This window comes from Phytophthora infestans, genomic scaffold (assembly GCF_000142945.1).
Source record: "Phytophthora infestans T30-4 supercont1.16 genomic scaffold, whole genome shotgun sequence".
NCBI classification, from domain to species: domain Eukaryota; phylum Oomycota; class Peronosporomycetes; order Peronosporales; family Peronosporaceae; genus Phytophthora; species Phytophthora infestans.
Window position 1 is genome coordinate 1,421,693 of NW_003303743.1, and position 27,061 is coordinate 1,448,753.

Consider the following 27,061-nt stretch of genomic DNA (forward strand, 5'->3'; position numbering starts at 1 on the left):
CAGCAGTGAGATAATTGCCAAATCTCCGCCAACTAAAGCACCGACAGGAGATGCACCTTAAGCGTGACGAGCAGAGCTTTCAGTTTGTACAAGGTGTTTTCTTTCTGGAAGTCTAACAGACTCAATTGTGCAGGTAGTAACGACAGCAACATCTCGCCGCAGTTTTCTTGCTGCAGATTGAGCATATCCACGCGAAAACAGTACTTCTCGGCGCGTCTACCCATGGATGGCAGCGCCTCTTCTCGCCAGTGGAAGAGCGGGTACTGACGGCAGTACTTGGCAGCCAGAAGCACGGCCAGAGTTGCGTTGAAGGACGAAGCCGACGCCATCGACGAAGAGCTGCCTGGAAACTTGAAGAATTACAATACCGGTACCGGTAAATTTGATATCAGAATTTTCCGGGATCCTCTCCGTTGTAATGGCTTCTTTGTTATTGAGGACTTCTCATTGCGTTATCAAAATACCGGTAGCGTCTTCCACACAAGATGGCTACATCGAGAACTTGTTCGGTTGGTGCATATAATAAAACACCCGTAGATAGAAATAAATGTAGATTTGATACCGGTACTGATCCAGTAGTACTGCTACCTGTACCGGTACTATCACTCAAAGTCGAGCACTTTTTCCGTGCGCGTTCTTTCCGGTCATCACCGTACCGGTATCCACCTCAATACAAGTCCCTTATGTCGCTTGCAGTCTCAGAAGATCATTGGCAGACTGGAACGCTCGATCCGCGGTCATGACGTCGTTCCTGTCGGCCCTTCGCGCCGAATTCCCTGCCCCCTCCTCGACAGCCAGCTTTGCCAGTCAAAAAGCAACAATTTCCGATTCTCCGCGAGTGTCACCGCCCTCTACTGCCAAAGTTACAGCCAGAACATTCAGAGATCCCTTCCTGTCGTCGGACAAACTGTGGGAAATCTCGACTCCTACACATCATCGCGACCTGCTAAAAGTCCTGCAAGTAGACCATGATTCTCTGCGTGCAGCTAACGAGCGCGAGGCCGCAGTGGGCGCTGTAGATGCCGTGGTGACCTCCAAAAGGAACAAGACAAAGGACCAGAAACCTAAAGCCAAAAAGGACGTGACAGAGCTGCTGCTTGCTGCGTGTGCTCAACACACAGCAGCCAATAGCGAGAGCTGTTTCTTTACCACATTGGAACTGGCCGAGTCTGTGCTACAGACTGTGCAGGACAGTCCTGAAGCAGACACTGTCCAGGCCCAACTCTTCGGTCTTGTGGGCGTGGAAGGCATGGAGCTCATCGCATTCGCAGTGCAGAACCAAAAAGAATTAAGCAGCGCCAGTGTGACCAAACAGAAGCTGCAGGACACACAGAAACTGCTGGAGATGGCCGATAAGTACGAGGGTGGAGGGGCACGCTTAACAGGGTTCAGTATCCAGACAGAAGCTGAGCAACAATTCCAACGTCAACAGAGGAAAGCTCGACGTCGAGCTAATCGACAGAATGGAGACGACGACGAAGAAGTCAACTGGCTCGAGGCTGCAGGATACGATCCAGAAGTTCTGAGACTGCAGAGAGAGTTGGCAGAGGAAGAGAGGAGACTCCAGTCCTCGTCCCTCGTACAGCGCGAGTTTGGAGCTCTGCAGGGAGGATACGACTCCACCGCTGCGGCTGGTCAACTGGCGTCGGCGGGGGCGCTTACTCTGCCGTCGAACACCAAGAGAACGCACTACAAAGGCTACGAGCACGTGTTCATCCCTGCGCACGCTAAAAAAGCTCTAGGCAGAGAAGAGAAACTCGTGTCGATATCAAGTCTCGAAGACTTTGCACAGACGGCGTTTCACGGGATCACGGAGCTCAATCGGCTGCAGTCCAAGCTCTTTAACGCGGCGTACACGTCCAATCAGAACCTGCTGGTGTGTGCCCCCACTGGAGCCGGTAAAACCAACGTGGCGATGCTCACGATCCTCCAGGAAGTCAAGACCCAGCTCAGCCGTGAGTCCAGTCACGGTGTAGCCAACATGAAGATCATCTACGTGGCTCCTATGAAGGCTCTGGCACAAGAAGTGGTGACCAAATTTGGACAAAGACTGAAGGCTCTGAAGCTGAAAGTACGCGAGCTGACAGGCGACATGCAGCTCACGAAGAAGGAGATCGAAGAGACCCACGTGATCGTGACGACACCCGAGAAGTGGGACGTCATCACCCGCAAGTCCAGCACGCAGCAGTCGCTGCTGAGTCAAGTGAAGCTGCTGATTATCGACGAAGTTCACTTACTCGCGGACGAGCGAGGCCCCGTCATCGAGACGATTGTGGCACGCACACTCCGTCGAGTGGAGAGCACGCAGAGCATGATCCGCATCGTCGGTCTGTCGGCTACGCTGCCCAACTACGTGGACGTGGCGTCGTTCCTTCGCGTGTACGTCCCCAGTGGCGATTCTCGGATGCAGAACGCAGCTACGAACGGCGGGAAAGGAGGTTTGTTCTTCTTTGACGCGACGTATCGACCTGTTCCGCTGGATCAAACGTTCATTGGGGTGAGTACTAATGCCAGTCTGAAGGAGGCGCTGGGGTTGAGTGCAGCGGAGCTGTCTACCGTCACAGCCAGTGAGGAGGATTTGGCGAAGGAGAAGAAAGCAGTAGGCGCGACGATGAGTAAACAACGGCAGATCCAGTTGATGATGAACAAACTCACGTTGGCGCATTGTTTAAAACAAGTGCAGCATAGCGAACAGGTGATGGTGTTTGTCCACTCCCGGAAAGAAACAGCAGCCACGATGCACAGTATCGTCGAGCTGGCGCGTGGGAACGAGGAAGAGCCGGGGACGCTGGAGGCTTTTCTGCCTCCTTCTGAGCTCCAGATGCCCCTCAATCTACAGGAACGGGTGCAAAAGAGTCGCAACAAAGAGCTCAAAGAGCTTTTAGGATACGGATTGGGGATCCACCACGCCGGTATGCTGCGAAGCGATCGGAACTTGACCGAGCAGCTCTTTGAACTTGGCTACATCCGTGTCTTGTGCTGTACGGCGACGTTGGCGTGGGGTGTGAACTTGCCAGCGCACTCGGTCCTTATTAAGGGTACACAGGTGTACAACGCCGATAAAGGAGGCATGACGCAGCTGAGTATGCTGGATGTGATGCAGATCTTCGGTCGTGCTGGACGTCCGCAGTACGATACCAGTGGCGACGCTGTGCTGGTGACAACGCAAGAGCAACTTCCTCACTATCTCCGCTTACTCACCACCGGTATACCGATGGAATCCGCGCTGATCAAGGCTCTTCCGGACCATCTCAACGCCGAGATTGTATCTGGAACAGTGAGCAATCTGGAAGAGGCCTGCACGTGGCTCAGCTACACGTACTTGTACGTGCGCATGCGGAAGAATCCACTGGCGTACGGTATGAAGCTGGACGACGTGAACGAAGACCCGATGCTTGTGGCAAGACGCAGACAGCTCCTCATGGACGCAGCCGAGAAACTGGCGGCGTGTCGGATGATCAAGATTCTACGCGAGAAGGTGCGGCTGGATTCCGACCAGGAAGGCAAAATCGCGTTCGCCGTGACGTCCATGGGCCGAGTGGCAAGTCATTTCTACATCCAACACACGTCGATCGAGACGTTCAACGATCTCCTGGACAGTAAAGCAGGACAGAAAGAAGGGGACGAGGACGATCTGGACTGGGAGAAGGCGCTCCTGGTGCTGTGCAGTAGCAACGAGTTCGAACAGCTCAAGTCGAGGGAAGAAGAGATGCCGGAGCTAGAGAAACTCAAGCGCAGATTCGGCCGCTTCGACGTGCTGGGCGGCGGCATGGACACGTACACGGGCAAGACGAACATCCTGCTGCAGAGTCTCATCGGCCGCGCGCGCGTGTCGTCGTTTACGCTCATCTCCGACACGAACTACGTGGCGCAGAATGGCTCTCGAGTGTGTCGCGCCTTGTTTGAGATTTGCCTGAAGAAGAATAGCGCTCGAAAGGCCGACAAGTTTCTGCAATTGGCCAAATGTATCGACCAGAAGATGTGGTTCGACCAGAACGCGATGCTGCAGCTGCCCAATGTGCCGCTAGATGTCGTCGGAGAAGTGGATCGTCGACATCACATGAGTTTGTACGACGCGGTGGTGGATCCCGACGCCTTTAATCTGAGTCCGAAGATACAGAAATGGGTACAGAGCGTCCCGTTCATCGACATTGACCACGTCCAGACGCAGCCGTTTGGTGGCAATATGATTAAACTCACGTTCGAGCTGTGTCCGCTGTTCCTCGAGTGGAAAGAAGGCGTTTTCCAGGGTAAATCGCTGGCGTCGTGGCTGTGGGTGGAAGACGCGGTCACCGGCTACATCTACCACTCCGAGTACTCGGTCCTGCATCAGAGTCGCTTCTTGGGATGGAAAGCAGGCACGCAGAGTCTCGAGATCGAGTGCTACTTGCCTGTTTTTATCTCTCCCACGCAGACGGAGGCCAACTATGTGATTCGTATCATCTCGGACCGCTTTGTGGGCATCGAATCCTACTACGAAGTGAGCTACAAGCCCAGTGCGCGCCCCGTGGCTGACAGGAAGGAGGAAATGTACACGAAGCTGCTTCGTCTGCATCCTCAGCCTCTGCAGTCGCTGGATGATCCGGTGTACCAGGCGCTGTATGTGGGCAAGTTCCAGTACTTTAACCCGATCCAGACGCAAGCTTTCCACCAGCTTTACCACCAAAACGGGAATGTGCTGCTCTGCGCTCCCACTGGTAGTGGGAAAACGGTGTGTGCCGAGTTGGCCATGTTGAGAGTGTGGAAGCAGCTGCAGGAGAGCAGTCAAGGCTCTGCACGACGCACTTGTCAGTCGCTGATCGTGTACATTGCGCCGATGAAGGCTCTAGCTCGAGAGAAGGTGGCGGAGTGGAAAACCCGCTTCGAGAACAACCCGCAGCTGCGTAAAAAGGTGGTGGAAGTGACGGGGGATACGCTGGTCAACGTGGATTTTATCCTGACCAAGGCGGATATTGTGGTGACAACGCCGGAGAAATGGGATCTGCTAACACGAAGCAGCTCCATCGGTCGAGCGTTGATGACTCAGATGGCGCTTGTGGTCGTAGACGAGGTCCATTTAGTGGGCGAGGCGCCTCGTGGAGCTGTGCTGGAAGTTTTAATCAGTCGACTGAGACGATTCCAGCGCTCGGGGCCTCCGATCCGCGTCATTGGACTCTCGACAGCCCTCGCCAACGCGGGAGACGTGGGTCGATGGCTGGGAGGGATCACGTCGAGTCACGCGAAAAACCCGGACGTCGGACAGGTGTACAACTTCCGAGCGTCGGTGCGTCCTGTGCCCATGGATGTGCATATCCAGGGCTTCCCGGAGCGGCACTACGTGGCTCGTATGGCTGCAATGAACAAGCCCACGTTCATGGCTATCAAGACGCATTCCCCCGACAAACCGGTGCTGGTCTTCGTGTCGTCCAAGGCGCAGACGAAGCTGACGGCGCTGGATTTGATCCAGTTTTGCGTCGCGGACGACGGCGACAAGCGCTTTCTGAAGATGGACGAGGCCGTGATGGACTCGATCTGCCAGTCGAGCCAGATTGGGGACGAGACGCTGAAGCACACGCTGTCGTTTGGCATCGGTCTGCACCACGCTGGCCTGGCGCGGAGAGACCGAGCGCTGGTGGAGAAACTGTACCGAGATCGACTCATCCAAGTGGTCATCTCCACGTCCACGTTAGCGTGGGGCGTGAATCTCCCGGCGCATCTTGTGGTGGTGAAAGGCACCGAGTACTTCCAGAACGGCCGCTACCGCTCGTACCCGTTGAGTGATTTACTGCAGATGATCGGACGTGCTGGGCGTCCGCTGCTGGATGACAAGGGCGTCGCCTGTGTGTTGGTGGAAGAGAGCAAGAAGAACATGACGCAGCGCTTCCTGTACGAGCCTCTGGCGGTGGAGTCGTGTCTCGGAGGCAACGCAGTGCTGGCGAACCATCTGAACGCCGAGATTGCGGCCGGATTGGTCCGATCCACAAGGGACGTGATGGATTATCTGAGCTGGAGCTTGTTGTTCCAGCGCGTGCTCAAGAACCCAAGCTTCTACGGCGTCGGCACGGAAGTGGTGGCAGCAGCCACGTCGAAACAGGCCAAGACGGCCTGTCCCAGTACGCAAGACGCGTTGGAGACGTTCTTCCAGCAGCTCATCTCGACTACAATGGAGCAGCTCGAGGCTTGTCAGTGCGTTGCAGCGTCACGGACAGACGGCGCGTCATCGTTCGAGCCAACGTTTGCTGGCAAGCTGGCTGCGTCGCTGTATGTGGACGTTCGGACCGTGTCCAACATGCTCACAGCGCTCACGACGGTGTCAACCGAGAGGAGGACGACGGACGACACGTTGCTGCTGCTGTGTGTGATCTGCGAGTCGAGTGTGGAGCTACGCGACGTCCCACTGCGGCACAACGAGGTCATGAGTAACCTCATAGCAGATCTCTGCGGCAAGGTCAAGTACTCGCCACTCCAGCACTTGTTTGCCAGCGCTCCGAAGCGTCGGAAGGCGCTATTGGAGACGCATGGGAGTGAAGTGAAGGCGCTTCTCGTCCTGCAAATGCACTTGACGGGGATGCGTCTGCCCTCCAGTGACTTTGTCAACGACCTGCGCACTGTATTGGACCATCTCCCGCGTCTGCTGAGCGCTGCGATCGACCTCTGCGCGCACTTGAAGCTCGCGGATCTCGTGCTAGCAGGCATCCGCCTGTCTCAAGCTGTGGTCCAGGGACGATGGCCGAACGAGAGCCAAGAGCTGCGTCAACTGCCACACGCGTCGCAAGCGGCTGTGAAGCTTTTGAAGGAGCAGTTCGACATCTCGGACATCGCTGAGCTACAAGCAGCGCTAGCGGTCAAGAGCAAGAAGACGCAGATCGTGGCACGGCTGCAGAGTCTTCCGAGTCAACGTGGAGGTCTAACGAAGCACAAGATCAACGAGTTTGCTCGTGTGGCGGAAGAAGTGCCACGTCTTTGTGTGGAGGTTCAGAAGAGGGAGCTACAGCTTGAGGTGCAGCTGACGGGCTTGAACGACCAAGGAACGAGGAATCTGGCCTTCACGTCGAGGCTGCAGAAACCCAAACCGTACGGCTTCTACGTGCTCTTGACGAAGAAAGAAGGAGAGCTGGTGCATGTGAAGCACGTGGCGTGGAAACACAAGGTGAAAGTGTCGCTCTCGTTGCCGACGACTGGTATCGAGTACGAGGTGCACGTTCTGTCGGATGCAATTGCTGGGATCGACAGCTCGCATGTCGTCAAGGCCTAAATGAACTACTGTAGCAGTGTGGCCAATAAATCGTAAACTGCTATGTGCTCTGGCTCTCTTGGCTTATTGGACCCTTGCCATTGGAGAGACTAAACTGCAAGTAGATGCATCTGGTAAAGTTAGCATGTCGCTCTTACCCTAATAGACGACGAAATCATCTCTCCACAATCTTGGCCAGGTTTGTTGTGGGTATGGAGCTGCTGCTCTACAGCTGCTTTGCATTTTATCTGGAGAACACACAACGAGAAACAGCAAAATAACACTGCTCATGGCGTCAAATAGCCGATTGGACCCCGTTGTTTATATGTGATTTACTGTTAGCGATTCCGATAATTCATTTACCAGGAATACATCTAATTCTATGGACCCACTGTTAATTATTTTTAAAGTACAACATCCAGTAAGATGTATTAATACATGGTACATTATTTGAAGTATATATTTTTGCGGGAAGCGTGGCGGCTCAGTGCATTTTTATATCATTTTCTAAGAGCAATGACGTAGTGATCCGGAAAAAGTTTAGCACAAACTACACCTTTGCCAATCCTAAGTCAACGCGTTCTGTGCCGAATAATTTAAGAAATTTGATTGGCTAAGAATTACGGCGCTCCTGCATATGTTTTGCTCGTTCGTGTTCCCGGATGCAGTTTTTCAGAACACCAGCCAGAGGTATTCTAGCGAGAGAACAATTGTGCTAGGGAAATGAAAGGCAGTTTTTACCCTGCAAGACTGGTCGCATGGATTCCAGTCCGGAAGGTCGGGAAGCTCGCACCTGTGCATTGCGCTAGGCAGCGACAGGGGTCGCGCGGCATATGAGAGAGATAGCACTTAGGTTCAAGCAGTGGTTGGCGAGGTCCGACTATTATGCCGTTCCCCCTACATCAGTAGATAGCACACACGGCTGCTCGATATTGTAGTGTATTTCTGGCGGGGAATTGATAAATGATGCAGTCAGTAGCTGCCAAGAAGGCAGAATTTACTTGGACAACCACAGCACAGATTATTAAAATTGCAAGCACAAAATAAGGCAAGCAGAAAGCTTCAACCCATTCTGAAGCACAGAACACAGTTCTCTACCTGAACCAGGGCCTAACCGGCGAAATCGTAAAGCAAAATGGACTGAAGTAACTAAAGTAACAAACAAATTCTGGAAATATATATAAAAAAAGCGACTTGAGATTTAGTGAAGTCAGTACCAGACTTCCGAATCGCCACAACCATACCAAACGAGCCGAAGCACGGGCTTGCCGCCCGAACGCGGGTGCTAGACGCGTACACGAGCGGACGAGACTGGGCCCTGGTGGCGGACTGTAACGGCATTCCGGCCACTACTGCCCGCAAGATTGTCGAGCGTGGGACACTGGACGTCAAGTCCAGAGGTGGTGCGCGCGCGGCGTGCACGAGGTGCACGCCTGAGATGGAGGAGGCGCTAGTGCAGTACTTAGAGGAAAACTGCTTGTTTACACTAGCACAAATGCAAGAGATGCTATGGTTCGACTTCGCAGTTGGCATAGCACGTCGCTCATCAGCAAGAAGCTATGTGATAAATTATAAACAGTCAAGCAGGTATATGTGTGTATACCATATCGAGGTTAATGACTACTAACTACAGTATGTATTCCCTGGACAGGTTCGTGTTGAGCCCGCAACCTGTAATAATGATGCAAACATAGAGAAACGAAGAGTGTTTGGAGAAGCGCTGCTTGCGCATGAGAAGAAGGGGTCTTTCATCGTGTACTATGACGAGACTAATTATAACCTTTACTGTAAGCGCTCTCAAGGACGAGCGCTGATTGGACAGCGAGCGGTCGTCAAGCTCCCACCCTCTAAGGGTGCTAACTTACAGCTACAATGTGCTGTTTCACCGGAAGTTGGGCTGGTGCACTGGGCTAGGCGCCACGGTAGTATAAATATGGAAGTGAACGCAGCCTTTTGTGGATGACGTGTACGACGCTGTCAAGCAAACTGATGTTTTCAAAGAACATTTTGCTGGCAAGACGATCGTTATCATCTTGGATAACGCACCAGCCCATAACCAGACTGAAGACCTGGTCAAAGGCAGGTGAGACCTGGAGTTGCTGAGGCTCGGGCCGTACTCGCCCATGTGCAATCCAATCGAAGGTACGCTGTATGGTTAAATGATGTAGGTCCTTTAAGCACTAATATTGAGCTTTATGTATGTTGTAGGCTGCTTTAGCGTGTTGAAAGCACGTATTAAAGTCTACCTCGCGATGAACAGCAACCAAATGTTCAACCTTCCCTATGGAGAGATGTCTGAACGCCGGATGCGTTTACTGGAGAGTGCTGCAGACCACTGTATGCCCTGCATGGACATGCGTCTCGTCAATAAAATGGCTCACCATTGCGCATTGTCGATCGCGGCAGCGATTCGAGAGGAACCCATGGAGTACGGCACGTAAAGATTTGATTTACACTAAATCCGCATTGCTCTACACTGAATTTTCACAAAAAATGTTCTTAAAAAAATTAAACTTATTTTGGGTCATTCCTCTTTGCTTTACAATCTCGCCGGTTAGGATTGGCAAAGGTGTAGAGGATCGGGATGGTCGTGCATAAATATAAATGTAGTTAAGCAGTACGACAAAGGAGAACATAGCTGTATGATACTGTAGAGGAGAAGTTAATAGAAAAAAGTAGAAAATATAAAAAAATATTTTACACATCCCGAGATCCAGAGTATACATAAGCTGTTCGATCTGTTAGACCCTGCTTCGAGCCGTTACTTTGGATTCCAGGCGGAGCAGAAAGCTAGACACGAAGAAGAACAAAAAGCATCACAACCTGCAGCGGTTGCAATCGCTACGACAAACAGTAAATTCTTTTTGCAATTGTCTGGGAAAATTGACGAGATCGCGACTTTAGGCGGCTAAGGTTTAGCAGCTAGATTAATCAACACGATGTGTTACTTGGATCAAGCAATGTCAACACTCACCAGGAGCTACACAGGCCAAAACTTGCTGTGAAGCTTCTTTACAAACCCCGACAGACAGCATACATCGTCTCTTGTTTCAACGAATATAAGAATTCTTTAGACAAATATAATTTAATTAGAGCAAAATAAAAGGCCACTTTCTATTAACATCATCAGTATAATCTTCGTACACCCACTGTCGCATTTACCGCTCCCGATTATGCGTGGTTATACTGTGTTGGCAGAACAATCTTCACGATAGATGTCGAGAAGATCGTCAGCCATCCGTGCTCCAGCTCTGGCGCTTACGTTCGAAATATCGAAGACCTGGACCGTCTCTCACACACTGTGTGACGTATTTTCTACTTATTATCTAATAAATATCCTTAGCAAATATTTTTCTGTGGAGTTATAGCTACACCAGCCTACCAGAGTAAGACTTGCCAAGTATGCATTGATTGCATCACGTCAGATACATGCTTGGCAAGTCTTACTCAGGTAGCTCTATAGAACGGGCTCTCGAAACGGGATTTTATTAGTGTGAGTGCACAACTTCCAGGCAGTACAATGCTTCATCGCAATAAGAAATACAAAGCCGAGCCTGCAATATCTTGAGCTGAGTGGACACCCTATCAACGCAGATTACTGGTGCGCTTCAATGGTCCCGTCTAGCACAAAGCAGAATCGGCAGCACAGTAAGTTTTTTAGACCAACACCAATTCGAGCTGCCCTGCAGCACGACAGCGAATAGCATAGCCCTTTAGTAAGCAGGAGCAATAGAAAACAAGAGAAGCCATGAGCACTAGGAGCCAGATTGGAAAGTGATTTTTATCGACGAGGAGCAAAGTCCACAAGCTGATGGTGGATCCCAGCTCATCTAACGATAGGGCTTAAGCTCATTTAGCACGATATTCTTCCGGAAATCCTCAGCAATTGTTCATTTCAACTCTAAAAACAATTTTCCACTAAAGCAACTAGCTTGCCAAAGCTAATGAAAAATAAAGGATTTATAAGACGCTTGTACTTAAAATTTGTATCTTCCGTATAGGTACGCGTAGGGTGGCCCACACACTCGTAAATTAATCCCTATAGGGCTGTCCGTAAACCCGATTGACAGCCGGATACACTGCTTCAACGCTAAAATTTGATAAAATATTGGCACTCGTTGCTGATCCCAACTGAGAATTATGAGACGAGCCAATTGTTCCCAACTAGTACTCAACCAATACCCAAACGCTGTTAGAGTTACCATCCATGGACCAACCTGCTCCCAAACATGACCGAATGGTGCCCAACTCAAAAGAGCCAGAAGGTCATTGTATACGTATAGCTGAATTACGAAAGCGTAGCTTAGCTTGACTTCGATATTCTGGCAGTCTTCGGTCAGTAGTGAATACACATTAAGTTGATACTCTTGGGCAACACAATGGTTGTACATGCTCACTAATAATGTCACGAGTGCAATTTGAATGAAATGGTGGATGCCACTTTCTTATTCATCTATTGTTCATCTCTAATTCGTCTCTTTTCAGCGTAAGCATCGTTAAGCACACAGACACATACGAAGGTAGCGGTATCTCATACACTGAAGAGTCTTCTTGTCCAGATGACCAAGTGGATCAGCACCACAAAACAACTCGAATGCCAGACAGACATAGATACCACAATTGTAGCTATCGTTCTGAATGCCCAGACCAGATTCAAAGATTCTCACTCGAAAGCTTATGCCAACTGCACGTGGTACAAGGTTGATCACCGTCTGTGTCAGTGTACGGACGCCGCGCAGATAAGACGTTGCACTAGAATCGTAGATATAGGCTTCACTCGAACTCAGATTCAGCATAATAGAGCACAAGTGATTACCATTGCAGCTCACTGGAATGAGGACTTTTTGGTTTGTCAGTCCACGGAGTTTCGCGCGAATATATTCTGTCGATGCACTAATTTCTCCATTGACAACGGCACCTAGCATCTTCCCCATACTTAGTTTCCAGAATTTTCCCCATAATTTCGTCACTAACGAGCTCCTTCCCCACCAAATCCAAAACTCTCGTCTGCACATTGTAAAAATCACGTTTTAGTAACAACCTAATTTAAATCCTTCAGTGAGGCATACCTTGCTTGAAGTACAGGATTACATTTCAATTTTTCTGGAATTTGACGGTCTTCTACAATAAAAAGTCCTTGTTTCCGTGTCGGCCAAAATCGATATTGTCCAACCAAGTCAGTGCTATTCGTATCAGATTCACAGCTCCTGTAGCACAGTGCCACTTTTGCATCAGACGTATGGTAGAATTCGCGAAGACGCCGACCCCAATTACCTCCAGCGCTAAGTCAGCTTCCGGTACGCCGCGGTGCGTTCGCTGGTACGCTGAGATCTTTGTACTGCATTTCTTGATGAGATCCATAGGGAATATTCTCACAGTTTCGTCAAGTCGCATCACTGGCTTAGACGACGGCAGTTTTCTGATCTCGTGAGCGATCGGGGCGTTTGGCTCCTTTGAATATACAAAAATTTTAAGCTGGAGAAGCTTCTCTTGAGATGAGTTGTAGGTTGGTTCGGCAGATAGAAGCTCTTCGACTGATACAAGATTGATCTGCTTGTCGCGCATCTCCATATCTTCTTGTACCATCGTAACGACAAAGTTCGTTTTGCCTTAATAGCATGGAGTTTCTGTTTAGGGCGCCCTCTTGCTCGAGGCGGGCTCTGAAGCTCAAAGACATCTCTCGTGTTGTTTAAGTTGGCGATACCAGTCTGGTTTTTATCAACCGACTGGGATTGAGCAAGGTGGGCCGCATCTACGATTGGATCGTCAGTAACCAACTGAGTACCTCCAGTGCATTCTCCACTCAGCTGACTACCATGCACGGTCAGACCATTCCGGTTGGCTTCAACATGATTCACATTTTCTCCATGCTCTGTGACGATGCCCAACTCGTGCCCAACGGTGCCCGACTCGTTCTCAACTGTACCCAACTTGTGCCGAAAGGTGCCCGACTCGTTCTCAACAGAGCCCAACTCGTGCCCAATAGCAGAAAGATCTTCCAGTCCATCGCCGATAGCACCAACAGCGTCTGAAGCATCACCAATAGTACCAACGGTTTCGGATTGAGTCGAGCTCGTGTGCAACCCCATCTTCGGTCCGTTTAAGCTGCCTTGATCTATCATCGCGTCAAGGTGTCTTGTAATTGGTGAAATTGCATCGAATTCACCATGTTTAAACAAAGAGGCGACGTTAAGAAGCGCTCGCAATGCAACTTTGTACTCCTTCATACCCAGGCCACTCAGATGACCACTTATCTCACTCGCAACTGCATTAGCTTTTCGATATTTTCGATTCGAGTCCCAAGTTGTTTCTCTTTCTGATAGTACACTTGAGATGGCAAACGGATTGCCTCCGAAATCTCCTATTCCAGTGCTCGAACGCAGAGATGCAAGCAACCACCTTGTGTGCAGCAATTGAGTTAGTATGATATTCTCGAATTGCAATGCTTTCCGGAGATAAAACACATGGCGACACGGCAAAAGCCTCGAGCTCATAAAAATACATGAGCATCTCCATTCGCGTTTGTCGACAGCGTATACGGAGCTCGGTTCGTCCAGCGACTCATCATCCACAGCATTGTTCTGGATCAAAATAACGTCAGGTATTGGCTCGCTGTACTTGTATTTTCCATGAGTAAGCGCATAATGGTACTGCTCGAAAACCATCTTGCAGGCGTGTTCACTGACCAATCTCGATAGGAATCTCATTTCGCGATCATACTCAGGATTGTGCACAACCGTCAGCTTGTATAAAGAATCCAAGAATTTCTTTTCTTCTTGAGCTTGGTAGTACATTATGGCCGCAATACATTCGTCAACACCCATGAAAGAGTTGACCGGCTCCTTGAGCTGTTTCCACGACGCTTCAATTCTGTTATTCGTGTTGTTTCCCAGCGTAGTAGCACTCTGCCCCTCAAATGCGCACCACATCTGCCGACACGAGTCCCAGTTCCTAACAAAGTACGCTTTGAATGGATGCTCCGCACCCTGGGCATTGTCCTCTGTACTCAGCTCAGCCGACAAATCTTGTGCGGGTGCACTGTTACGGCCGACCGCCATAGTATGCCTCATATATTTACGGTACTTCAAATATGTTCTCTCATTACGTGCATACACCACCAGGTTCACAAGTCCTTGTAGCTGCTGCTTTTGCCACGACGAAAATCCATACTTCGACGACGAAATTGCTTCTCACAAAAGCTTTATCACATGAAACTGGCAAAGCAGCACCAGAGCATCAGGAAACGCTTCCTTCAATACAGAAGTCTCAGTGAAGTCCTTGTCTATCAGGATGCACTTTACTCGAATCCAACAAGGGTTGTTGCGCTTAAACTCTTCCAATGCTGTCAACAGTGTTGGGTATCACTCGTTCTGAACGATTGAGTGTTGTACAAACTGTCCTTTGCCGAACGCATCGTGGGCCATGATGGAAAACGCTTTGTATTTGGGTGCATTGGTGGGGGTCGCGTCGATCATTAGCACTTCTGGACACAAGTGGAACAGCTCACGCATATGCTTCGTCTGAAGTGTAATGCAAGTCGCAATACGCTACGAATTATAAACAAGTTAGGTAGCTGTTCTCTCAATTTTTAGGATGGCTCCATATGAATCATACCTTCTCTTGTATCGTATCGACAAATATACGGCCAATATTTCCTTCTTGTTCAGAGAGCTCGATCATCCATTGCTGTAGTCGCATGGCACTTGTCGGCGCGGTATAATCTTGCTTCTTGAGCTTTCGCACCAAGTTGTGCACGTCCTGGATCGTAGGGCTGGATGAAGAGTTTTCTTGGATGTAGATCTGAATCTTTTTTTCTGGGGCCCCTGCTTTCCGCAACTCATTTACAGTTCTCACAACATTTGGTTCCAACGAGGTCCGATTGTGAGAATACTGGCCGAAAGCCCGCTTATTGAGTGTATGACTGTGTTCCAGTCGCAACGAAGTGATCCGCAAGATAAAAGTTGGCTCACGGCCATCCACCACTTGGACACAGGCATTGATCTGTAATATACACATAGTACACCGAGTTAGGCCGACTTGCCCACATACGTTTTCCATTTGACTAACCCAACCCAACTGGAGCCAAACGGGAGCCCCTCTGGACAACAGTAGCCCAACTGGACAGCCGCAGCCCAACCAGAGCCCAACTGGAGACCAACTGGAGACCAACTGGAGACCAACTGGAGATGGATCTCTTACCTGCGCATTGCACATCAGTGCAAGGGACGGCTGCCTCTTCCTCTTGCCTTGGCCGCGCGGCGTGGACTTCCCAGCGTGCGTACAAACATACGTCTTCGCATAATTTACCCATTCTTTAGGAACGAGCGGAGCATTTGAACGGGTAGTTTGAATCTTCTTGTTCCGGTTTGCCACCTTGTTGTTCGTACAGATGCGAAGCTCTAACATATACAACCAGTTAGCGACCAATGCGTACAGATTAGTGAAATCTTGTTTGCAAACCTGGAAAGTGCTCCGCTCGTACTCTCGCAGCTAGTCCTCCAGCTCTTCCCACGATGTAAATTCTGTTCTGTCTGGGGAGGGTGCAATGGCAACCACCCTTTCCTCGCTCTCGCCGCGCGAAGCTGTCTGCAGAGGCTGTGATCTCTCAGAACGACTCTTTTTAGAGGGTGATGAGCGCGAGCTGGTGGCACTGGATGTGTCGACCCATTCCTCGTCACTCTCGGCCGTGGACACACCTCGCGCATCGGATAATACACCGTCGCTACCCATACCACCCTTGTCAGGCTCTCTTACAAGCGCTTTCTTACACCCCATGTCGACTGGCATGGCGATGCTGGCTAAATGAGTGGTCAGTCGGAGAGAGAAAACTAGCTATACGCTATACGCCACGGCGGATATGGTCACTGGGTTAGGGTAAGTATTTGGTCTCGACATCACGACCTTAGTTGGGTACGGTACTTACTCTCTAAGATATTTGGCAATTGGCACAACTAAGAGTACATCATTTTAATCGAAAGGGTAGCCAATATTTTGAATTTCCGAGGGTTTCGGGCGCTGCAACTTCAATGACGCTTTCAGCGATAGTCGAAAAAGAGAGCCCCCCACACACTTAAGTACTGTATTAGCTTGATTGAGTTCACAGTGGGAGAAGTTTTATACCAGTCTGGTGCGACAGTATCTAGATTCCGTGCGAAAATCTGTGCGATTCGTACTTAATCGAGTATTAACAACGTATCTCAGTACATATGGCCGCTGATCGCGGCCGGCCATTAATACCATATTGGCCATTTTTCATATGAGCCAATGTGATCGCAATTGCATCTTCACACCAAGATAAATGAACACGCATTATCGATTCTGCAATCTTCGCACGACAAATGAGGCCCCAAAACACTAGCAGAAAGGAGTGACCAAACGCGTCGCGCTTTTTGATTGAATTTAGCATCGCTTTCGCCACTGCTCTGTACATTAAAAAGGTGAACGGTTCCTTTCCTTCACGTTGTCGTTCATTTCTTCTCTGAGCCATTTGAGTCACTGTGTGATGGAGTCCCTTCAAACAGCGCTTCATATGAGAGTCGAAATCGTGAGGACGCGAGACTTCTGTGGAAATGTAGACGTACGCCATAGCAGAGCAAACATTACCAAATGCAGACTTTCCAGTGACACCACGTCGCTCCATTACCGTGAGATAACGCATGCATTCTTGGGTAGTGAGTACCTCTTTATACAGTGGACTCACTAAGGGCGTCCTGATAAACCATTCTCCAACAGCGTCTTAATTCACCGGCTCGACTTGGCGGAATGAGATGGTGAAAAAAATACGGAAATGCTACAGTCCATGCGTCAAATCCGCTTATTTTCCATGTAATACTCCATGTAATGTCCATGATGTAAAATATTTTCATTCGGTAATTTATAAAAACAACCCAGTCGTTGAGTGCAATTATTGTCCAACTCTCATCCGTGTATTGTCCACGATGTGATCTATGTAGTTAATACCGGTACAATACTGTATACCGGTAGTTGTACCAATCACACCAGCCTTTCATTTGCTTTTCAAACCCAAACTCGCCCCCCTTCGAGCATTGCCGCCGCCGCCGCTCCGTTACCTGCACGCCGCAGCCTACGTCACGAGATCAACCGTTGCTGCAATCGCCGGCCATGTCGCTCAGTCTACCCGCTTCCGCGACGTCTGAGGTGCGTTATCTTGCTGTTTGTGGTCTCTGTGAACGTGTTTCTAACCGTGCGTTATCTATTTGTAAATACAGGGTGGATCGTCCGACTCCTCTTCAGATATCGACACCACGGCTTCCGCAGCCTCCGGCGCGGCTGCAAACTCGGACGACGCCTCGCCTGACACGGACGAATTCAAGCGTCCATGTATTGTCCAGGTCGTAGACTCTCCCTCCCTTGTGGAGGGCCCCGCAGACGTGACGTATCCGAGCTGGTCGGCGTGGAATGAGTATTTGAAGGCTTACTCGGTAAAGTCCCGCCAGGTCATCCGCATCCAGTCAACGCTTAGTTGCGTATTGAGAAACAAGCGGCTGGGTCAAACAGCGGCAGCAAAGCAGGGAATGGATGTTCCGTACGTACCAGAGACGTGGGGTGCTTACCAACGCACATACATCTGCACACATGGCTGGCCAGCAAAAGACAGGAGCAGCGGATTGCGAACCAAGCACTTCGTCCGAGGATGCGGTTGTCCATTTCGATTTGTGGTGCAGCTCGTGCAAGTTGACGGCTTATGCTGCCTTCGCGTGAAGAACGGTGTGTACCAGCACAACCATGCGGTGGGGACAGCGCAGTTCAAGACGTACGCGGAGAACCGTAGGTTGGACGACACGGACACGAAGGATGCTGTGGACAGCATGGTGATGTACGGTAGAAAGCGCGCACGCATCTATGAGTATCTTCTGGGGAGAGGCGAGAACCTCGTCAAGAAGGATGTGGACAACATTGTGCAACGTGTTAAAGCAGAGATAAGAGGAGGGTTGAATGACGACGACGCTTGCGCCGCAACTCTCGCGGAATTCGCAGCTATTGACGGTAACGTAGTCACGGTGGACGAAACTGATGCGGGACACTCTGGTGTGATCAGTATGACTTCCAGACATATGCGCGACATGGTTACTAGGTTTCCAGAGCTTTTGCTTGTGGACTGTACCCACAAAACGAATCGGTAAGTCTTCCCATGTATTGTGCAATTATTTGTCCATGTATTGTCCATGCTTATTTTAATGTCATGCCCATGTATTGTGCGATTCTTGTCCATGTAATGTGCATTAGATACAACTACCAGCTTTGTACCTTCATGATGATAGACGACAATGGGCGTGGGCAGCCTGTACAACAGTCTTTGCTCGAACGAAACGCCGATTGGCAGATGTCCCGAGCGCTGGATCATCTATTTCGGATTGACGATAAGATTGGCGACAAGGTTCAAGTTATAATTGTCGACAAAGATCTGAATGAGATCCGCGTGTTGCGTCGGTACTTCCCTAAGTCGCGCGTGTTGATTTGCGTCTTTCACGTCATCAAATATCTCCGCACAGCGTCCAGGAAGCCATAATATGGTAAACTTTCGTCGGACGATCACGACGCCATCGACGCATTAGTCCACAACATGGTATATGCCTTAAGCTCAGAGATCTACGAGACCAATTGGACCTCCATGAAGGCACTTTGCACTAGGACTGGATATATGGCATTTTACAACTACATGGATGAAAACTGGAACACTTGTACGAGATTGGGTCATGTACCAACGCTCACGTTGGCACATTTGCGCGTTCACACGAACAACCATTAGAGAATTGGTTTGGGCATTTTAAGGACGGGGTAAACTCCAACATGACATGACGGACACCGTGAAGGCCCTTGTGGGTGCTGATGCCAGGACTTCCAGTGAATACGTGTTCGACAAGACTAGGATCGGGTTACGTGTCAACCGCAACTACGACGAGGAGATGTGCCAAGTTTTGCGCTTTACGACGCATTTCGTAGCAACACACGTGGAGAAGGAGTACGTAATGGCATGTTCGAAGGTCGACAAGTTCAATTTCGACTTAAAGTCAAATCCAGGCTTCGTGGAGGTGACGGGTAAGCACAAGACGCATGCTGTGGATTTGAAAACGTGGAGCTGCACTTGCTCGTTTGCTTCTGCAATGCGTCTGCCTTGTCAACACGCAATCGCGTTTCGGAAGTGGAGTAACGCCCCAGGAAGCGTAATACCGCTGAGTTGCATCGATGAAAGGTGGGTTAACTCACAATTTATCCACGTATAAGCCGTGAGTTGTCCATGTAATATCCAATATTGATGTTGTACTGAGGGTCTGACATGTCATTCATTTAGATGGTTACATCCTGCTGAACAACCGATGACTCCGCGGCCTTTTGTGCTTAATGAGTTTAAGCCAGGGGAGGCTAAACACAAGGTGCTTGACGCTAATGTTAAGTACAAGGAGGCAGTCAGCGCGTTCCAGGCTATATGCAGTGAGCTAGCCGATATCTCTGATGACGACGAGTACCGTGAGCATTTAGACTTCGTCGTGCAACAATGGAGGAACATTAGGCAGCGCAAACGTGTAAAGGTTGAAAAAACGAAGGTTCCAGTCACGAGAGAAGAAACAGAAACAGATGAAGTGACCTCTCCAGTGACAACCAGCCGAAATCGAACCGGAACCAAGCCCGAAATGGAGCAGCTTGCGCTTGAGACCACTCCTGATGACAACGAAGAGAAAAATACTGATAGTGGATTGCGCATCCGTCTGAACCCCAAAGCTGCGAAGTCTGGTAGGCCCCGGTTGAACAGAAAGGAGAGAGAAGCAGACGACAAGAAGAAACGAGCGTTGTTTAACGAGTCAGAAGCCCATAGAAGATGTCTTGGAGAGGTGACATTAATACAACTTGCGCGCAGTCTTCAACTTGAGAAGCCTCCACTTCAAGACACTCTACGTCGTGTTCTGCCACTCCAAACCAAGTACAACAACGCGGGTAGCAAGAAACCCAAGTACACTAGAGAGAGTGCGCCTGTGCTGAATGAAAACGCGCTCTACCTACTTCCACCCAAACTGTTGGACAAGTGCGTTGCGGTGCTGCCTGTGAGCAACACCAATGAAACAGCCATCGATGTACTCACCCAGAGTCAAACTACACAAAAAAGACGAAGAAACATCTACAATACCTGGACAAATCATGGACAGCAACGGACAAAACCCGGAGATCGAGTGTGTCTACATCGCGGGTATCGGAACATTTTCACGCGAACAGATTGAGGCCATGACATACTTAGCAAACGTGAAGCGTTCGTGTGATGATGGAATGGCGTTTACCAAATGGTTAACACAGGATGCAGCCAGCGCCATACCAGCAGCACAACAATCGACACTTCAGAGCATGGCAGAGGCCATTGCTCGCGCCTATCCCCAAGATACCATCCCAATTGACGGCAACGATTACCACTACGCGATGCTGTACCGTCTCAAGCCGCCCCAATGGGCTAATGATGCGCTGATTTTGGCTTTTTGCGCGAGATTGTACAGGACGGGCACCGGCGTTCGCATCGTCGGTGTCGAGGCAGCCTCGGCGTCAAAGAAGAAGAAATCTATGAGTGAAAAAATGAAGACAAAGGTTCAGGAACTACTCACTGAAGCGGATGTACTGCTCATTCCTGTAAATTTTGGGAACATGCATTGGTGTGCAATGATCGTGGATGGCAAGCAGAACAATGTCCTGTACTACGACTCAATGAACCTGAAGACGTACAAGGACGTACTGGACCGCATGTCGTGGGATCTGGCTACTACGCTCAGCGACGACTCCAAAGTTGTGTCCGTCAATGGACCGATCCAGACAGACGGATACAACTGCGGATTCTACGTAATGTTGAGGTTTTGGCGATATGTAGACAAGAGTGTGTCGCTGGACGTAGCTCCGATTGGTCTAACGCTGTTACGCTTCCGCATCCTTCACTTCGTGCTTCACGGTAGCAAGCCATAATGCAACTAATACAATCTCATTTCTATTGAAACTGGAATCGACCCGCCTAATGTTCATGCGTATGGTTGACCTCCTGACTTCTGTATACCGGTATGTACGAGAGATGTCAGAGGACTTTCGTTTGCGAAGGTCTAACAACTTCCATTCACTATGGATTTTAAAAACAGTGGTAAGTAATTTATTTCGACACATGGACATTACATGGAGTATTACATGGAAAATAAACTGAGTCGACGCATGGACTGTAGCATCGGCCATTTTTAAAGTTTTGACATTTCAAACCGTTCCTGCCCGCTCATTTCTTATTCCCCGTTCGCTGAAATGGAGGACGCAAAGAAGGCCAAGCGCGTGCAGACGGCAGGAGGCGAGCGCAGCAACGCGGGAGACACCGCGCATAACGAGACGCTTGCTGAGGGAAGTGACGAGAAGACACCGGGGGGCAGCGGCGTGAAGTCACCAGGGATCAGCACGCATCGACCAGCCAAAAAGACGAAGAGGAGCGTCGCCGACGCTGATGTCATACTGCCAGTTGACGGAAACTTCCGCGATCCAGACGACACTGATCCAGCCAAGGTTCGTGTGGTGTGTGAGCCCTTCGCTGGGGTATTTGACTCGTGGGATGATATGGAGGCGGCATTCAGCGGGTATGTACAATTATTTGCAATTTATTTTATTACTTAATTTTGTTTTAATTGGTCAATTCTATTTTGTTCCTAGCTACCAACGCGATACATTCCAAGTCTACAAACTGCGGACGAGCAACTCAATTAGAGATCGCAATTGAACTCGTGTTCGGCAAGCGGAGGCTCGGGGAACGCAGCCAAAGTTATGGGAAGAATCACTGTGGTACTACACGAAGGGCTGGACATGCACTCACGGAGGTCAATTCAAGCCTAAAGGGCAGGGGAAGCGTACGAATCACACAACACGTCGAATTCAGTGTCCTGCGAAGCTGAATGCATTGTTGCTCGTCGACGAGGATGGTTCTTTTCGCGTGCGCGTGAAGCTGCACGATTCCACGCACAACCACGCCATCGCCGAGAACGTATTCAATACATACGCAGAGACGCGAAAGATCACGTCACCTGGTACTCGGAGCGTCGTTCGGACAATGTGGCAAGGTACGCCGCAAGCAACCAGGAATTTTTTTATTATTTATGTATCACTACGATTGTTTTTATGAAGGTGGAGCCAAGAAAAAAAATCCTCCGATACGTGAAAGATGTATCTGGAAAGCCTATTCAAACGCAAGATGTAAACAGCATGATCGCGGAGATGAGACGTGAGTCCTACACCTCGCCTGATGACAACATTCGCGTTACGGAGCTACTAGAGAACTTCAGCGAGGGCCCCGGTAACGTGGTGAGGGTCTACCGAGACACTGACTCTCAGTTAACGAGCTGTATTGCCTTCCAGACGAGTCACATGAGACGCATGGCGCGTCTGTTCCCTGAGGAGGTCTGCATTGATGCGACCCATAGCACGAACATCAACAGGTGAGCTGAATGATGTAATTCATTTGGTTGGTGACGCTGTTGCTATAGTTGGTATATTCGGGTAATAGTTCGATACCCAATTGCGTTACCAATTACTTTACCAACTACTTACCAATTATGCCCAGCTTATATTATCATATCTTTTTAACCACGCTCAACTATTCATTTCTAGGTATCGGCTATTTAGCTTCATGGTGACGGACAAATTCGGGTGTGGAGCGTTTGCGCAGCAGTCACTGATTGATGGTGAAACTAAACAGAACATGAAAAACGCAATTTCTGCATTCAAGATCAACATCGAATGCTGGAAGGAAATCCAAGTCATAGTTATTGACAAGGATTTTACCGAGCTATCCACACTCGAGGCTGAATTTCCAGAGGCTTCTATTATCCTGTATCACTTTCATGTGATCGATTATCTCAAGCGAGAAACCAGTAAACGTGAGTACGGTTTTACGAACTTCGAGAAGCTTCACATCAAAACCTTTATTCAGCATACCGCATAGTCTTGTTGAGTTACTTTGCTTTTGAGAGTTTGAAACGTTGACGTCAGTCCATCAGCTTCCACTGTGTAGTCTGCCTTTTGACAGGCCATGTACTGCTCCTCCACGAGATTACACGCATGATGAGTGGCTATACGAGCTAGCATCTTCATTTCTCGGTCGTAGCCATGATTTACACGGTGACCGATCCGTGTAGTCTTGAATTTGTAAGCGTCTTCAGCTGCCTGCTGTAGAAATAAGAAGTGTCTGGATAATACGTCCTTGGCAGCACCCAGCTAGCCTCAAGCCTATTGTTCGTGTTATTATCAAGATGCGGCAGCTCACCCCGACGGAATGTACACCATTGATCCTTGCACGAAAGCAAGTTGGTCTCCAAATACTCCACAAATGCCAACTTCCCACGACATAGCTCCTTCAGAGCATTCAGGTAGTGATCAAATAGCTCCTCAGCTGTGGCTCGAACCATAATAGTCTTGAACGAAGCAAGTCGTCCGTCTGGACGGCCACGGTTGCAGCAGGCTGTAAGGAAATCGAAACGGAAAAAGGAGTACAAAGAGAGCCAAGAACTTGCCGACCGCCTAACTACAATCGGGGATGTTACGCTCGCCAAGTTCGCCTAGCTTGCGCTGCACGAGGCAATTACGCTCTCTGAGATTGAAGACGTGTTTAGCGGTCTTCAACTAATGCATACAGATGCGGGTTTCAAGCGTCCAAAAAGGCGAAACTGCTCACCGATTCGTCAAGTGACGCATGTGAAACCAAAGTCCGTGGTGTTCTGCCTGGTAAGTTTGCTATCTTGTGCTCGCGTTGGTATAGTTGGTTCACAATTGGTTTAATGGGTAAGCAGTGGGCTATAATTGGTATTCGGGTACCAAATACCAATTTTGCACCAATTACCGACGACACGATACCAACTATTGTGTAAATTGAAACTAACATATATATGAACCGTTAATTGTAGTTGCGCTAGTTAAGAAGTGTATCACTGCAATTGAAAACGTGATACTCCGCGAGAAAGCAAACAATGGGAGGGATGTCTTCCATGACGATGTTGCCGTGGTGATTTTGAAGGTGCAGACGTCTCGGGCAAACGATATTGCAATTATGCAGCAACGGCATTCCATGGCATCCGTTGTTCGTGGCGCAAAGGCGCTATTATCATGGATTAAAAGTGTGAAGTTTGAAAATCCTGATGAGGAGGAAGAGAGAAATGCGATTGTGGAGACTGTTTTAGAGCTAGATCTACGTGGGTCTGTTAATTCTGGTGGAGTGTCCGTGGAATTTGCCGAGCTTGCTAGATTTGGCAACGACGGATGGCTCAGTGATGAGTGTCTGATGAGCGCAACGCAACGAATTGCAGCAGAGGCATCGTGGAATCCCCCTCCAAATATTCACGCAATCAACCCGACATTTCGTATTTCGAGGGTGATGACCAGCGCAATCGACTCTTTGACACAAAGAGCCAGCTTTTCAGCATATGCCACGATGGTTTAGCAATGTTGTGTCCAATCTACATTAATATCGACTACGGACATTGGTGTGGAGTTATAATTGATATGAAGAGACGCGTGATCTGGATCTACGACCCCTTTCACAAGAAGAAACACGAAGATGAGGTGAAAAGGAAGGTGGTAAACGTATTTTTGGAACTAGTCGACCCAGCCTACAAATTGGAGATTCGAGAATTTCGCGCGTGGCTTCAACAAGACGGATTCAGCTGTGGCGTATATGTGGCTCACTGGTTCGACTACAACGTGTCAGCATACATATTGTCACCAGACAAGATTGTATCAACTGATACGGAACCATTATCAGAGAAAGAACTGGAGAGAACTCGCTACAAGAACTTCTGCTATGTACTCTTCGGGATGCAAATCAAGAATACTTCTAAGTAACTACAAAGAAAAATGGATTCTTTTTACTTTTTAATGCCTACTTTCTAATAAATAACGACTTGATCTATATTAAAGCGCCCGCCCCCACCCTTCTTCTTCTTCTTCTTATCCTACTTCTTCTTTTGCGTGTATCAGTCTGCACTATAACGTTGGGGATTCCGACACATTGCCTATGTTCGAATAAAACTCATTTGATATTGTTGAAAAAAAAATAACATGTATGCGTCACCTATGTAATAGACTTAAATTGGTTTATAGTTGGTCTAGGGACCAATCGTAGGAAAAACGAACTCGTAGAGATTCATACCGACAGTCTCACCGGTACCTTCTAGCCCTAAGCTTACATGTGTTTTTCAGATTTCGTCCATTTTATGTCGAAATAGTTGGTGGATGCAACGAGTCATACATAATTGCATTTTTGTTTTTTGCCTTTGCCTGGCGTCTGTAAATAAGGAGTTCTTTGTTGATTTTTGCACGAAAATTCCTGACAGATCACCTGAGTTGAAAGTTTAATTTTACAAAGCATTATGATGTGACCACATATTCATGTGGCATGAGCGTTGACCCAGTGGAAGACTTCCAAAAACTGCACAACTGCGATCGCATCTCATTTTGCGATCGGTTTGCTAGTACCTACCCCTCCAAATGCGAGCGCAAGCAAGAGCTATGAGCCATTAAAATTCACACAAACAGACTCACATTTGAAGGAAATGCTGCCGCCAACCATCTTGGTGGCCATTTAAGAGCCATGCAAGACGAAGCGTTCACGACACCATCTTTTGCTGCTGCTGCGCCTGCGGATGATGGTCAGAGAGAGGGACTATTTGACAAGCGATGCGCTCATCTCACCTCTGCAGTCTCCTTGACACGTCATGTACGCTGGACGAGCCGAAGGCAGATTCGTTGCCACCGTGTCAATCCCACCTGGTGCTTTTGACGAGCTACTGAAGGTTTTCTCAAGGTATTACGTCGTAGCGTCAGGTCTTGGCCGTCGTGGGCGCCCTCCTGCATTAGTAGTGAAGCATGCTGCTTTAGCGTGCGTGCTACACTACTACACTGCTGTTGGCGAAGCTAAGACGCTCTGTGAGCTCTTTGGAATCCCCCCTGCAACACTATCACGTGTCCTAAAAAAAAAGAGGCTGCATTAGATGCAGCCTTGCTTGAGCTTCCAGATGCTCAAGTGCGCTTTCCTTTCAAACAGCAACAGCGTCAGTGGTCGCGTCAAGGGCAAGCAAAGGAGCCTCTTCTGGAAGGCGTGTGGGTTTTGTAGATGGTAAAAATTATCGAGTCCAAAGTCCCACCGATGCTGATCTACAAATGCAAACTACTACGGTAAGTTGGACTCTAACTGGATGGCGTTCTACTTGCTAACATTTACTGCTGACACTAGGCTGGTTGCATTCGGTCTCAGTGACAGGCACATTGTGCTATGGTGTCGATGGTACACTTGTGTGGGGGCGGCACAACCCTCCCGGTTCCTGGAACGATGGCGAGACGAGTCATCAGCTACAACTACGCTTGTCGGATCCATTGCGGACAGTCGAAGGGTGTGGCGTTGTCGCGGACTCGGCGTTTCCCGTTAGTCGTTCACTGTTTGGACGAATTCGAGCGCCTCTGAAAGATGGTGATCTAGAACGAGCCCACATTGAATGCCGACTCGGTTTGGTGGCGCTTAGCAACGCCATTACATCGGTCCGACAGGCAGCCGATTGGGGCATGGGCTCCGCCGAGCGTTGTTATCGGCGTCTGCAACTGCGCCTTCCATTCGACCCCCAAGAACGTGGACGCCTTCTGCGAAACATCTATCGACTATACAATCTTCGTGTTAGAAAAACAGGTTTCAGTCAGATCCGAAGCGTGTTTTCAGAGTACCTGTAAGCCTAGTTATCCAGGTTAAGCTGGGAGCGATCAATGCGAAGGTGTTCGCTTAGAAAACGAGTGTATTTATGGTTATACTGTTTCGAATCTTGCCGCAAATGTGCAACTACGCTAGGG

General features: G+C 49.3%; 1 protein-coding gene across 1 annotated transcript; it reads left to right on the forward strand.

Annotated features, from left to right (window-relative positions):
* Positions 1-739: 739 nt before the first annotated feature.
* Positions 740-7,234, forward strand: PITG_08886 (DEAD/DEAH box RNA helicase, putative; the record flags this gene model as incomplete). Its single annotated transcript, XM_002902893.1, has 1 exon — positions 740-7,234. The coding sequence occupies one exon, from the start codon at positions 740-742 to the stop codon at positions 7,232-7,234; it is 6,495 nt and encodes a 2,164-aa protein (XP_002902939.1).
* Positions 7,235-27,061: the final 19,827 nt, after the last annotated feature.